This window comes from Anthonomus grandis, chromosome 5 (genome assembly GCF_022605725.1).
Source record: "Anthonomus grandis grandis chromosome 5, icAntGran1.3, whole genome shotgun sequence".
Lineage (NCBI taxonomy): Eukaryota > Metazoa > Arthropoda > Insecta > Coleoptera > Curculionidae > Anthonomus > Anthonomus grandis.
Genome location: NC_065550.1, coordinates 29,169,827 through 29,186,049, shown reverse-complemented (window position 1 = coordinate 29,186,049; position 16,223 = coordinate 29,169,827). Strand labels below are relative to the sequence as shown.

At 31.3% G+C, this 16,223-nt stretch overlaps 1 protein-coding gene across 1 annotated transcript in view; it reads left to right on the top strand.

The window, feature by feature from the left end:
* The window catches only part of LOC126736684 (1-phosphatidylinositol 4,5-bisphosphate phosphodiesterase epsilon-1-like), a 201,417-nt gene that overhangs the window by 156,307 nt on the left and 28,887 nt on the right, over positions 1-16,223 (top strand). The window contains exons 9-12 of the mRNA XM_050441179.1: positions 410-593; positions 708-827; positions 884-1,056; positions 9,870-10,067. Of these exons, the coding sequence (XP_050297136.1) occupies positions 410-593; positions 708-827; positions 884-1,056; positions 9,870-10,067 (675 nt within the window). The remainder of the gene's footprint in view (positions 1-409; positions 594-707; positions 828-883; positions 1,057-9,869; positions 10,068-16,223) is intronic.

Below are 16,223 nucleotides of genomic sequence, written 5' to 3'. Positions count from 1 at the left end.
TTAATTTAATAGTAAAATAATGCATGTACATATGTTTATAAAATAGATAAATTTATTTTATTTTACTAATCAATTGACTATGCATGAAAAGCACCTTATATAGAGTAGGCTTGATAACTATTTCCTATACCTCTTATGGTTCATACTTTTGAACTGTCAATGCAAATTATAAGTAAAGTAAACGCTTATAAACTAAATTAATGTAGATTTTACTTTGCTTTTAAAATGTAAGCAGGACTGGTGATGAAAATTGTAATTCAAAATTTGCATGATCATCACGTAAAAATTATCCACTAAGTCAATGTAGAATATATTTCAATCGATCAAGGTGTCTATAAACTACAACATTGTCAATATTTTTATGTTCTGAAATATATTTTAAGATTCATTTAGTATGTTCTTCACATAGGTCTTCTACTCCAAGTGAACCCAGAGTGCTGTCGTCAGCTCCACCACAGACCGCAGAATCCGACACGGAATATGAAATTGACGTGGATGATTATCACCCTGTTCAACCCTTAGTGCATGACCATGGGGTCAGTTTTGTGTGTCTCTCATCCCCCAATACGAAAATTGACCAGCATGTCATGCAGGTATGTCAGCAAATTAGGAACAGGGGGGGAGGGATAAAAGTGAGAACATGGAAAATTTCTGGCACAATTTTAAATGACCTTGACCCACTTTCCGGACTCAGTTAATTTTTCTAGATTTTACACCACGGCAGCACAGTGGTCCTGTGGGAAAGCCAAGAGAATCAGACCCCTTTAACCACCAAAGGGACCTTTCTTTATTTGAGACTGGATCGATCTTCTACGGTGCTTACATGGGTAACTATATTTTAGATGTAAAATTTAAAGAATATGCATTTTTTTTTTAAATTTAGGTTAGGCCCAGTTGGTCTGCCCTTAAGGCAGGAAACACCAACGAGAGCGACCCGTTTTCTCAAGATTTCAATTTGAGTTTTAACCCTGAGGATACCTTGGCGCCCGGACTATTGACCAAACTGGCGTTACAGAGTAGTGGGGAGCAAAGTACAATGACTACTTTGGACGACGGGTAAGGATTATGTTCTAAGATGTTATTTTTTCATATAACTATTTCCTTGAAGATGTCTTATAAAATCCTTTAATTGCCTTGAAAAATTTAGAAATGATCTCAAAATTGCTTGAGAGTAAAATTGACCTTGCAATTCTCTAAATTGCCTTGAAAATTTAAGTTTCACTGTTGAAGGATAAACGAATAGCATGGACTACCGATATCTTTAACAGAATTCATAACTCTGGAAACATCTCCGACAAACGGCTGCAATCAGAATTGGTAGCGTTGCCCAAAAAACCTGGAGCAAAGAGGTGCGAGGAATATCGTACCATCAGTCTGATAAGTCGTATGCTAAAATTATTTCTTAAAATCATCTACAGAAGAATTTACACCAAAATCGACTAACAGGTATGGGAAAAACCGGTTTGGTTTTATAAATGCAATTGGAACCAGAGATGCAGAAACGTCAACTATGATGTATACACATGTCTAATCGATTATGAGAAAGCATTTGATCGCATTCAACAACAAATAATTATAAGCAAAATGGATATTAAAGAAGATCACCTATTTGTCGATGAAACTCGAATTGAACGTGTGCTTTACACGAATTGAACTCGAAATAAACAATGGAACAGTGCACAAGAAATATCGTATAGGAAAAGCAAGGACGGTATTTCACAAAATGAGTGCTATCTTGAAAAGTCGCCACAAATCTTAAAACAACGGTAAGGCGCTTAAGATGCTATGTTTTTTTTGTTTTATTGTATGGCGTAAAAGCCTGAACACTCACAGAAGCCTTCACTAACTAGCAGTATTTGAGATGTGGCTGTATAGGAGAATGCTCCGAATACCATGGACAGCTCACATTACAAACATGGATGTGCTAAAATGAAAAAAGATCTGGAAGTAATAAAAAATAAAACTAGAATACCTTGGCATGCTGTGAGAAATAAATATCGATACTCCCTATGACAAACCATAATACAAGGAAAGGTATCGGGGAAAAATGACCCGGAACAAAAGAATCTTAAGAATACTTTCACCTTTTTATGGAGAAGATCTAAAACATTGCCAACCTTTGAAGTATAACCTAAATAACGAATAGCATGGTCCAAACACTAAAAGTCTAAATAATTTTCTAAGGTAGTTTATCTGGTGTTGTAAAACCTCTTGATATTACTTAAAAAAATATTTCCGAGCAGAATAAATCTAAATCGAGTATTATGCATATTAACCTAAATTCTATATTGCACAACTGAAAATATATTATTTGAAATAACAACAATAAAATGACAACTTGAAACTTAAATTTTCAGTGCCCAAACCAACTCTCTGGTATTCTACTAGTTTGTAATGTCTAAAATTAACTTCAGAAGCCTGGAATAGAAGATTTATTTATATTCTTAAATAATGAAAGATTTCTTGTACTGTCTAAAAGAATTCTTTATATCTTATGAAGATTATTATTTTAGTAATATGTTATATAAACAAAGTCCGAGAAAAAATATTAAATTAATAATACATCACTAAATAATACACAGATCAAGTGTCATGATTTGTGATTAGTTGCCCTCCTAAATAAAACGTTAAAGACAGAGGTAAATCTGCCGGGATTATTGTGCATTTAAGTTAAACTAGTAATCAAGTATTGTGTAACCTAATTTAGTGATTCAAATGGATCCTGAAATAACCCAAGACTAATAAAATTTTTACTTTACTTCGTATCGATGGAGCAAAGTTGCTTTTGATCTGTATCGGTCGCTTTAAGTAGGAATACTTTTTTTTTCACTTGTTGTTTTTCTTTAATTTAAAAATTGATTTATTTGTTTCTGTTCTTTATAAACAATAGAAAAAGAGGTCAAACCCGATTAAAGGTAGTAACTCCGCAAAAAAAATTGACTTCAGAATCCAAACGATGGAAGTAGCATACATAATTGGAGCACCTATACCTCTTTTGCATACTTAATAAGGTTTTATTACTCTCTACCTATTTGAAAGAGACTATAGATTTCCTTCATCTATTTCGAGGATTTTTAAACAGGGATTTTTATAGGAACACATATATTTTGCCTTGCTTAACACTTTGACCCCTGCACCCGGTTTCAAAAAAATTATGTACCCGAACTTAAATTTTTTTTTTCATAAATTTATTTTGAAAATTACTTGTCAAGACAATAAGGATACAATAAGAGTATTTTTTTTTAAAGTAGTGATTTTAGAATACGTGTATATTTTTGATACACGCAGTTTACAGAAGCTGAAATTTACTCATTACGGTTATATTAACCTGCATGTATGAAAACCAATACACAATTTTTTTATAATAAGTTTATTCAAAAAATAGAAAAACTTACATTGGACTTAAATTTACATTTTTTTGGATACATTATGTGTTTTAAAAAAGCAATTTAAACATAAAATTTTTTTGTCTCTACATCCTGAACATCTAGTGTTACATTGTTTCGAATTTTTGGATGCATGCGCTCTTCCGTATCTTTCTGAGTAATAGTTATAACAAACCACGCATCTTCCTCTCTTTGCTTGTTCTTCCAATCTCAAAAATGAGTTAATGCTGGCAGGAGAGGAACATCTTCATTGTCCTTGCATAAACTCTCAACAAGGCTCTCCCTAAAAGTCGTAATATCCATTTTTTTGTCTAATGCTTTATCACACAGTTCTAGTGCATTGACAACGCTAGTACTTGCCCCACTTTCCGATACCATTTCAAAGAACGCCTCACGGGATTACTATAGGAAGATATTTGGTCCGAGACATCAATGTAGGACTTAACAGCATTATATTCGATTATGGTAGATGGCTTATTTTTTATTCCAGTTTTTGTCTGGATTTCAGTCATTACTGGAGGCGATTTACTTGTCAAAAAAGCAACATCTCGTTTTTCTACCCATTTGCCAACAACAACTTTCGTGTTGCTTGCTTGACACAGCATTTCTCCGCGATTTAATTTTTGCTCAAAGACACGTTTAGGATTGTATTTTCTATTTTTTCGTGTTCCAATTAAATGAGTCCCATTGTCGTTCAGTAGGTGAGCTAAACTAACACTAGTGTAATAGTTGTCGGTGACTAAGGTCCTATCGCTGTTCAAAATAGGTTGCATTAACTCCATTACTACTTGAGTTGCTACTGGTTGATCCGTGGGTCGGACTTCCTTGCCAGCATAAACTTTTAAGTTGTACGTGTAACCACCTTGAGCACAAAGCTTAAAAATTTTTATGCCATATTTCTGGCTTTTTCCAGGTATATATTGCAAAAATGATAGCCTTCCTCGAAAAGGAACCATGGATTCATCTATACAAACGGAGTTTCCTTGAACCAAAGCTGCCCGGAAATTTTTAAAAGTGTTTTCAGTCTTAATAATCTGTTTCCCTCTGGACATAACTCATTATCCGAAAAATGTAAACAAGACAGCAAAGCTTCAAATCCACATCGTGATATCTGTGTAACTTTATATATATCAGTTTTATTGATAAAACTAGTATTCCAAAAATCTTTTAGGCGAGGTTTTGGGCCCATCCATATAAGGATTCCAATAAATTTCACTTGTCTCGTCATTCCAGTTGGCGAGAATTGAGTTTTTTGAGATAGACTCATTGACAATACCAGCAATAATCTTTTGATGGGCGTACCGATTTGTTTCGGTTACAAGAAGGTCAAGCAATTCATCAGAAACTAATAGCCTATAAAAAGAAACCGGGCTGTCGTCATGACGCGTTTCGACAATCGGACCTAATGTACTATCCTCTTGTGGATTTGGAAATTTATTTAGATTCTCTTCATCAACATCATTCCAAATTACGTTTGGTTGGCCGCTTGAACTTGGGGACCAACTAAATTGATATCTTGATATTCGTCATCACTACTGGTACCCTAAAAATAGATATAATTTTTATTATTGAGGATATAATATAAAAATACAAATATTACCTGTTGTGCTGGTCTTGGTTTTTCGGTACTTGAGGTTGCTGTTGATATTTAAATTTTTTATATTTTTGATTATTATTTTCGGCTGATTCCTCGCTATTATATTCCGAACTCTCAGCGTACCATGGATCTGCATCTGAATCATCAAATGGCTCGTCAATATCGCTAACATCGCTTAAACTTCAGTTAAATTGGCAAGTTCTAACTCCAAAAGAGCACGTTTTTTTCTACCCGGCATATTTGCGCGCGAAAATCGTCACTAGCAAGACGTACAAACACTCGATCACCGAACAGTAAACAAACACTGATCCTAAAAATAATATTTGCCGGTATTTAGGTTAAACGACATTTTTGCCATGGTGCCGAACTTACATAACAATTTTTAACAACCTAGGAAAAAAAAACTAAAAGCTCATACAAATACGTGGTAATTGTGTTCGGATGAAATACACAGCACGTTGAATACGCCAAATATCCGTGTATCAAAAAATATACACACAGGCTAATATACAAATCTTTTTGCGTATTACTTTTGATACACATAGGGGTTAACGTGTTAAATAATTTAGTTCTAACACAAACATAACTTGGAAACCAATTATTTATAATTTTAAAAACAAGAATAAAAACATTAAATACAATATTTTCTTTATTAAAAAATATATTTAAAATATGTAACATCTTACCTATTAATGTATATATATCAATCACAGTTCAGAATCGCTCTCATAGCTCTGTTTTGAATCTTTTAAAACTCTTGAATTTTGTAGTTCGGTAAATTGTATAAAAAATTCGAACAAAATTCCAAGTGGGATGCAGCTTCATTATTATTTAACAGACTTTATTATTATTTATCGACTGGAATTTTGCAAATTCTTCTACTTGTATCGATCAATATTCATTGAAATCATTTATTATGAGATGCTCATGAACTGATTGATTTGACGACACAATATTAGGATTTAATTGTAAATATTTCTGTGACAACTGTTGATACCCACGTTGTAATTCGGAATTGCTTTTACATATTTTTCATTGTTTGTAAAAATAATTTTTATTGCATTTTTATAAAGCAATTGTATCGAAAATCGGCGTCAAAAATTACTATAGGAAATGGGTTGAAAAGCTGGGCTCTCATTTATATATCATTATCTCAGTTTAATAACTAAAAAAGTATTGAGAGAAAGTGATGTCTTTCTAGTATAATTTGATAAACCAGACAAGAAATACACTAATTTAAGGCAATCCAGATGCTATTAAATAAATGAAACAATGATATAGAAAATGGGTTGAAAAGCTGGGTTCTCATTTATATATCCTCATGTCAGTTTAATAATTAGAAAAGTAAAAGAAATAATGCAACGAAATAATATTTTTCTGGCATAATCTGACAAACCACGCCAGAAAAACTTTTAAATAATACTTTATAAGTTTATCTATTATTAAAGTGTAAACCTGCTTAAAAGTCCATTTTTGACTAAAATGCGTTTTTTCGAAAAACCGGAAGCACTATATATTCTACGTTGATTAGTTAACCTGCCAACTACAAATGTGTAATAATAATCCTTATTTTATACGATGAGAATAACAGCTAACTCCCGCCGACTCAAATCCACTTTGTAAACACAGCCAAGTCCACACAGCCATATGCATTTTCAATGGTGATCTTGTGAGAACGTGTCACAATTGAGTTTAATGTGTATTATTTTAAGTTACTTCTAGTATTTTGGGTGTTTGAAATATTTTTTTTTTATTGTTTTAATAGGACTTGGCAGTTATTCTTAAATGTTTTTTTAAATATCATGAGGAGAAAACAGTTTTTCTACTTACCAAAAAACTTACAAAATTAAATAATATTATTAATTAATTTTCTTACAATTTATTAGACAAATTAAATAAAATATAATATTTTAGTACAGCAATAAGTTAGTGTTATGATATTTACTTTTATAGAAAAGCGTGTTAACCACAATAAGCAATGAATTGTTTGCCAAAAAAATATATATTTATGTAAACCCTTTTTAAATTATAATAGGTGATAAATGATTTTTTTTTAAATTTAAGATGTCACGTGCCAAACGAATCCTTGATATGGCCATCGGCCAAACAGCAAATGAAACCGAAGACTCAGAGCTGGGAGAAGACTCTGAGTATAATACTTGGGAGTATTTTTTTGGGGAAAGCAGTGGTGTAGACTCAATTCCCCTGTCGTTGGAGTTACCAATGGATATATTAGACTCTCCTATAAAAGAAAATCAACTCTTTGAAAACTTCCAAATAGCCGAAAATGTGCAAATTGATTTTATTGATAAAAATGGGCAAAAATTAGATAATTGTGAAGAAGTTATTGTACTGAATAAAATTCCTTTACTGGACAATTTAAATGAAGCTCCTCGTGCTTCTACATCAGGAATCAATCATATTAAAAAATAATCCAATATAGAATCTACAATTTCTGATATTTCCGATGACGAAGCTAGCAGGTTGGTACCATATTCGGATTCCGACTCAGGCTCATCTTATAGTTATCCGACAAAAAGTAAAAAACGTAAAAAGCGCTTTCAAGTACAAGAATCAACGTGGTTTGCTGAAAAAAATAGAAAGTTAAGAGAAAGGGGTCAAAGTTACTTGGGACGAAACAAAAAAAATGGAAAATGGACCTATAACAATCCAAAAAAAACCTCGTACAATGAAGGAAAGGTGCAAATGTAAACTAAACCCTAAAGGAATGTTAAAATGCTCTGCAGTAAATGAAGGTCAAAGGCAACTTATTTTTAACAATTTTTGGAAAATTACTTGGGCGGAAAAGAAAGTTTATGTAAACACTCTTGTCTTTTCTATGCCATCTAAAAGACACAAAAACCGACAAAAAGAAAATGAAAGTAAAAGGGGACAAACCCTTCAATATTTTTTAAGTGTAGGAGAAGAAAACCTTAGAGTTTGTAGGACAATGTTCATTACCACTTTAGGAATAGGTCGCTGGACGATACTCCATTGGAAACGGTCTTTTCATTCCCGTTCGCCTAATGTTCAAAGAGAAACGTCAATGGAAGGTCAAAAGAAGCCATTCGAATTGCGTCGTGAATGTTTACTGCAATTTTTAAAATCATTGCCAGTCATGGAGTCTCATTACTGCAGATCAACATCAGAAAAAAAAAACTTTTAGCTGAGTGGCAATCTAAACAAAGTCTTTATGATTTTTACATCAATAATTGGTGCGAATCAAAAAATGTGGAGCCGCTTTCTATAGCAACATTTTCCAAGGCTTTTGAAGAAAAAAATTATGCCATTTTTCACCCGACAAAAGATCAATGCGAAAAATGCGTTAGTTACAAGGTTGGCGACATCTCGGAAGATGAATACAAGAGTCACATACAAAAGAAAAATGCAGCAAGGGAGGAAAAGAAAAAGGATAAAAATACACAAAAATATGTATTTACGATGGATTTGCAAGTTGTGCTAATGTGTCCCGTATCTAAAGTGTCTACTTTATATTATAAAACAAAACTTCAAGTGCACAATTTTTTTTAGAAAAAAAAAATTGCCAAATATTACACCTCCAGAAGATCCTAATGAAAAAGTCACCCTTATTATATATTCTGATGGATGCGGATACCAAAATCGCAATTGCACTATGTCGAATGTTTTACTTAACATTGCTATTGCCCATAACATTATAATAGAGCAGAAATATCTTGAACCTGGACATGCGCAGATGGAAGTTGATTCTGTACATGCTAAAATTGAGCAAAAGCTTAAAGATAGAGTAATTAATATACCTGCTGATTATATTTCTGTTTGCAAACAGGCAAGAAAAATTCCTGCGCCGTATGATGTAAACTATCTTACTTACGACTTTTTTAAAAGTTTTAATTGTGTGCAATATTATAAAAAAATCAGACCTGGTAATGTTAAAGGAGACCTGAAAGTTACTGATATTCGTGCCGGACTCGTGGGATCGTGGGAAATTCTTCCACAAAGGAAAAGCCGAATATCTAGAACATATTTATGAATAGATTTAAGTCCACTTTACTTGGAGAGAGTTAAAATAGCTTCCCGAAAATATGAAAATCTACAGGCTATAAAAAAAACTTTGCCCCGGGACTACCACACATTTTATGATGACTTGCCCCATAAAACAAAGTAATTTAGGATATAATTATGTTAAGAATATAATATTATTTTTCACTTATTTTTTACTTTGTTAATTCAAACTATTTTAGTATTTTTTTGTAATAAAATATTAAACGATTACTAGTATTTTGGTTTTCTTTAATATTAGGGTATTAATTATTATTATGGGGATAACCTGCCAAGTCCAGCCAAAATTTGAGTTCACAAAATGCAAACCTGCCTATTTTTATTTATTGACTTAAAACAGTTTGTTATACACAGTTTTGTATTGTTTCTATTATATTATCATTTATTTAATAAAAACCAATAAAACAAGGCAAACATACAATAATTTAGGTAAAATATAGTTGATTTAGGCGGTTTTTTGACTCTCCTGTAAAATAGGTAAAATGTGACTTGGCAGGTTTACACTTTAGGGCGACGAAATATAAAAATTAACAGAATAATAATAATAATAATAATAAAACAATGAAAAAAAAACATATTCATTATAAAGTACTAACTTGTGAAACTGAAGTGTTGGAAAATGTTACTTCGTGCTTCAATGTATAATTTAAAAATAAACTTGTAAATTATATAAATTTAATATCATTACTAAAACAACTAAAATCAATTGTAAAATTAGAAAAAGAAAACCTTGGATTACTTCGGGCATAACAATGTCAATTAATAAACGACAGAATAAAACGATAATTTATTATATCATCTTTGGCAATTTTTCTGGAAAAAATATATTTTTTTTTAATTTTTAGTTTTTTGGATCTGATGTCCATCAAAGAAGTCCATTTAGGTGGACGGGACTCAGACAAGGACAGCGAATTGGCCGCCGTTGCCAGGAAATACGGATTAACACACGAACCTGGAAAAGAGTGCGCCTTCACCATTTTGCACGGAAATGGTTTGAGTGATAATCGACTTTTGTACATTATTTGTCCGCCTGCCGAATGCAGGTAAGAAGAACAAAAAAACGTACCTAAACATTCACCATTTTATCAGATAGTTTTATAGGCGCTACATTGCAAAACCTAATTTTAACCATTTTCAAGTCAAAAAGGCCATCGGATGTCATCAGAAACCGTAAAGTAAAACCCCATCGAAACTTTATAGGGGAAACTTCTTAGCGAAAAATACTTTCCGCACGATTTTGTATAATAAACCGTAGAGAGTTGGCGAAGTTTTTGAAGACTCCTACTCTCTCGCCTTTTAATTAGTTGTGCGAAGTTCGCGGCGAGAACTTTTGGGAGCCGCCGAAAGGCTTTTGAAAGGAAAGTATTTCGGGTTATAATAAATAACTTATATTTGCCAGGAGCAAAGCAAATAGTTTCAATTTTATGAAAGTATTTTAAAATTTCCTTTTGCTAAATCTCGCAATAAATTTCCCTGGAAAAGTTATGGTAAACTTAAAAAAAATATGAATGTGCTCCTTATGATAATGCTTCCATAGTATTTCTAATTTAGTTGATTTTTATATATTCTTTTTTCCAAGTTTTTCACCATTTTTTTCAAATTATTTATAAAATTAGAAGGTTATACTGATCGACAAAGGATTTGAATTCTCCAATAACTAATTGAGGAGACCTCGTCATTTAATTTAAATGCTTGTAGGACTCGTTAAAGGAGTTAATATAACAAAAAACATATATATAAAAGTTGCGTAATTAAAGAGAAAGTAAAACATTAAAAATTTGAAAAGATAAGAATCTGAATAAACAATTTTTTTCATATTCTTGGCGAATGGCGTGTAAATTCTCATAGTTTATCAAAATTGCTGTTATAATATGGTTTTCAGTACAAATCTTTGGTTCGATCAGCCGTTTAAAAGTACGTATTTAATATGTCTGATTATTTGGAGCAGAAAAATGCCCTATGTTTACGAAAATAATGTACTAGTGGACATAATACTTATCTTTGAAGAAAACCAACAAAATGAGGCCGTAGCATGAGGGTTGTATGCGGAAAAGTTTCCTTTAAGAAATCATCCACGTATGTTGGTAAGTGGTCAAAGACGACCCAACAATGGGTACTAGAGCTATAGAAGCTAAAGTTGATGTTTCTCATAGTAAACTATGGAAGACAATACACCAAAACCAGTCTAATCCTTATCAATACCAACGCGTACAAGCGTTATATACGAAAGATCATACTGGAGTATTTTGCCAATGGCTTTTAGAACAATTAAGCACAAATGGAAATTTCAAGAAATTAATTTTTTGTACAGACGAGGCTATATTTACACGAGATAGAATGCAAAATTTTCACAATAATCACGCTTGTGCACTAGAAAATTCATTTTTCGTCAAATATTTGGTCCAATACCATGGACATTAGCATGCTTATTCGACGCAACTTTTTTCCACCTCGACTAATCGGTGAAATTTACTTAGATTTTGTTCGGCACAATCTGCCACAAATATTAGAAGATATTTCTTTAAATGTGGCACATAATACGTAATCCCTACGTGAAGGAGTTTCACCACATTTTAGGCGAGAAATTCATCAACATCTAAATAAATTTCCGAATAGATGGATAAGGCGCAAAGATCCTATTTCTTGACCTCCTTGCTCTCCAGATTTAACGACTTTTAATTTTTTTCTGTAGGATTATTTGAAAAAGTTGGTGTATTAGCATAGAGTAGTAAATACTTTGGAGGAACACCAAATACGTATTGAAAAGTCTTGTAATTTAATTCGTTGACACCAAGATGTTGTTTTCGAAGCTTGTAGAGAGTTGGTGGATTCGCGGAGCAAGAGTGGGTGTTAATCGAGCAAGTGGAGACAATTTTGAAAATGATTTTACTTTTAAAACATTCTATATGTTGCAAAAAAAATTATCAGTGGCTCTCAAACTTCCAAATTAGGCCAAATTTTATAAATGTTCCAAGTTTGTCACCGTTTTTCTCTGCACAATATTATACTGATTGACGAAGGACACGAATTCTGCAATAAATTAATTAAATATTTTACCAAAAAATTTATGATTGCTTTCAAACTTTGTTTCAGATTTTATTTAATAGGTTACTAAATTAGTTTTTTAGCCCAAGTCATTTACCATTTCTTCACATATTGTTTCCACTACCTGTGTATTCCTTTAATAATTTACTGATCAATAATTACGAATTTTCAAATTAAATAGGAAATGATTGAAGGCACTTTATCGCAACCAAAAACGGAATCATTTCGGAATCACTTTGATTTAAATGAGATGTAATAAATTGAATGTTCTATTCCAAGTCCTTCGCCATTTTTTAACATATAATTTCCAAAACTGTAACATGTTTGGAAATTAAGAAAAAATCAGTGGCCCTCAAAACCTGTTTAAAATTTCTAAGAAATTATCTGTAGCTTTGAATTATTTTTCTACTTCTAGGCCTCCACCATATTTTATATACATATGCAATTTTCTATAAAATTACATTTTTGTTTCCAATATGCAATTCTCAGTTTAAAAAAAACAGTGGCGTTTAAACATAGGTAAAAGACATAATATGGAATCGTCATCATTTTTTCACATATTGTAAATCAAATTTTTAGAGGGACTGGAAACAATGAATTTACGTGGAAATTAAACACACTAATATCACAGAATCATTAAGAAAAAATTGGAGATTTTCAAACTGTGCTTATGAATTTAATTAATCCAATCTGAGACCTTCGCCATTTTTTCGCATATAATTTTCAAACTCTAATATGTTTGGAAAGTTTTGGAAATACTGAGAAGTATGAATTTAAAACAAAAATGAATGCCTCAAAAATTTTTTTTTTAATATTTAAAAAAATATCTGTAGTTTTTAATTCTCTCTCTATTCCTAGACCTTCACCAAATTTTTGAAAATTACGTATTACAATTTTGCGCCCAGTAATATAATATTTAGTGATTGTCATTAGTCAGTGGCTTTCAATTTTTTCAAATTTTTAAAAACACTGGAAATAAAAAATATATGTTGAAATTAAGCACATTAAGGCACAAAATCATTGAGATAAAATTGGAGGCTTTTAAACTGTGCTTATAAATTTAATTCATCCAATCCGAGACCTTCACAATTTTTTCGCATATAATTTTCAAACGCTAATATGTTTCGAAATGATTTGGAAATTTTTGTAAATACTGAGGAGTATGAATTTAAAACAAAAATAAATGCCTTTAAAAATTTGTTTAAGATATTTAAAAAAATATCTGTAGTTTTTAATTGTCTCTCTATTCCTAGACCTTCACCAAATTTGTACAATTACGTATTACAATTTTGCGCCCAGTATTATAATATTTAGTGATTGTCATTAATTCTCAATTTAAATATTAAAGAAAAAATCGTGAATAGAATTTAAACAAAAATCAATGGCTTTCAAACAGTGCTTATAAATTAATGTTATCGAATCCTAGACCTTCACCATTTGTTCGCGTATAATGTTCAAACTCTAAAAATTTGTTTGAAATATTTCAAAAATTATCTGGAGTTTTTAATTATTTTTCTATTCCTGGACCTTCGCCATATTTTTACATATCATTCTCAAACGAATTCCAATTTTGTGCTTAATATTATATTATTTAGCGATAGGCATTAATTTAAAACATTAAATAAAAATCATTTAAAAGTTTACAAAAAAAATCGGTGACTCTGAAACGTTCCTCGTAAAATTAACTTACATAATCGAGGGCATTCACCATTTTTTACACAAGTATAAGGTAAAATTAAACAAAGCTCTAAAGTCAGTAGAAATAATAAACATGCGCCGAAATAGATATTAATGCCATAAAATCATTTGAAAAAAATCGGTGGCCCTCAAACTGTGTTATAAATTCATTCATTTGAGACCTTCACCATTTTTTTACATATAATTTTCAAACGGTAATATGTTTGGAAATGGTCTGGAAATTTTGGAAATGCTAAGGGTATAAATCAAAATTAATTTTAAAACAAAATCAGTAACTCTAAGGATTTGTTTGAAATTTTCAGTTTCGTGTAATCATGTTAAAAATTATTCTACGCTCCTATTATAAATGTGTTTTAAATATAACTAAAGAAACCTAGACTTAGTGTCCTGAGGATGACTAAATATAAGTCGAAACGTCGACATTTAAGTAAACAGGTTTCTGTTTTATTTCTTTGAAATATTTAAAAAAATATTGGTAGGTTTTACGTATTTTTCTATTCCTGGATCTTCCAAATATTTTTACATAATATTCTTCAGTATTATATTACTTAATGATAATAATTCTCAGTTTAAATACTACAATAAGAAATCATTAACAGGATTTAAAAAAAAACAGTGGCTCTCAAGCATTCTTCGTAAAACTATCTTACATAATCTAAGGCCTTCACTATTTTTTCACATAAAATTTTCAACCGGTAATATGTTTGAAACTGATCTAGAAAATTTTGGAAATGCTAAGGGGCAAAAATTTAAAACAAACATCTGTGGCTCTCAAATTTTGTTTGAAATATTTACAAAATTATTTTTCTATTCCTTTGCCTTCACCATGTTTTTTCATATTATCATCAAAAGATTTACAATTTTATACCCGGTATTTTTCAGTCATTTCTTAATTTAACGATTAAAATAAAAAAATTAAAATAATTTACTGGATATAAAAAAAGTAATGGTGTTCCATATCCGCTGTTTATTTACATTACACCGCATTTTGGATAAATTTCGGTGGAAAGAAGCAATAAGTCAAAATCTAAATATACTTTTAAAAGAGACCACCAAGAAAAAGGGACCCTACCAAAATGTTCGGTGTGTGGGCGTGCAAATCACGTTTTTTCTAACTGTGCTTATCGTAGCTGTTTCTGTCACAAATGTGGAATCAAAGACCATTTGGCAAGGTATCTGGTCATAATTTTTGCAAGAAAACCTTTTGCAAGACTCATTTGATGAGAATGACGAGATGTGCTTTAACATTAAGAGTAATTCTTTGCAAGATTCTTCATCATATTATAATAAGTTGCGTTATAATCCTGAAGGTAACGAAAAACCTATAATTATTAAGCTATTAATTGACGGTTTACAATTTGATTTTGAAATTGATTCTGGATTTGCTCATGCGGCTATTTCTGAAAATTTGTATAAACATTATTTTACAAAATATGATTTCATTTGTAATGATCTGTCTCTTAAAGATTATGTGGGTGTATCATTTAACCCCTTAGGTTATCTTAACCTAAATATTATCTATGACGACAACAATTACATTTTAAAAACATATGTCATTAAAAATGGAGGACCTTCATTAATAGGTCGTAACGGCTTAAAACTGTTGAACATTGGTTTATGTAAAATAGATAGTAACAATAGTAATAGACAAAAATTGACGAAGAATTAGATCGTTTAATTAAAAATAAGGTATTAATTCCGACAGAATTTTCTAAATGGGCCACCCCTATTGTTCCCATATTAAAGAAAAATGGTGGTCTAAGAATTTGTGGAGATTTTAAGGTAACCTTGAATCCACAACTGGAATTTCAACAGTTTCCGCTTCCGCGAATAGAATATTTATTTAGTCGGCTGGAAGGGGGTTTAAAAATCGATTTGTCAGAAGCATACCAGCAAATTCTTCTGGATAAAAATTTTACAGAGTTGGTGACAATCTCTACACATAGAGGTTTATTTTCTTATCAGAGGCTACCCTTTGGCATTCATTGTGCACCCTCCATATTTCAAGTTATTATGGGACAATTATTTAACGGGATACCGGGCGTTATAGCGTTTCTTGATGATATTCTAATAACGGAAAAAATTACCTTGAACATTTAGAGAGGTTAGAAGGGGTTTTTACAAAATTAAGTGATCGCGGCCTTAAAGTAAAAAAAAAAACAAATGCAGCTTTATGCAAGACTCTTTGACGTACATGGGCCATCGAATCGATAAATTTGGGCTACATAAAACCCAAGAAAGAGTAGAAGCCGTCATTAAAACTAAAAATCCTTCAAATATTACAAAACTGAAACCATTTTTACGGGGGGGGGGGGGGGGTAAATTATTATGTTAAATTTTTACCAAATGCATCAACAATACTCTTCCCCTTATATAATTTGTTAAAAAAAAAAACGTTCCTTGGGAATGGTGTGCAGAATGTCAAAATAGTTTTTCTAAAATCAAGGAAATGTTAA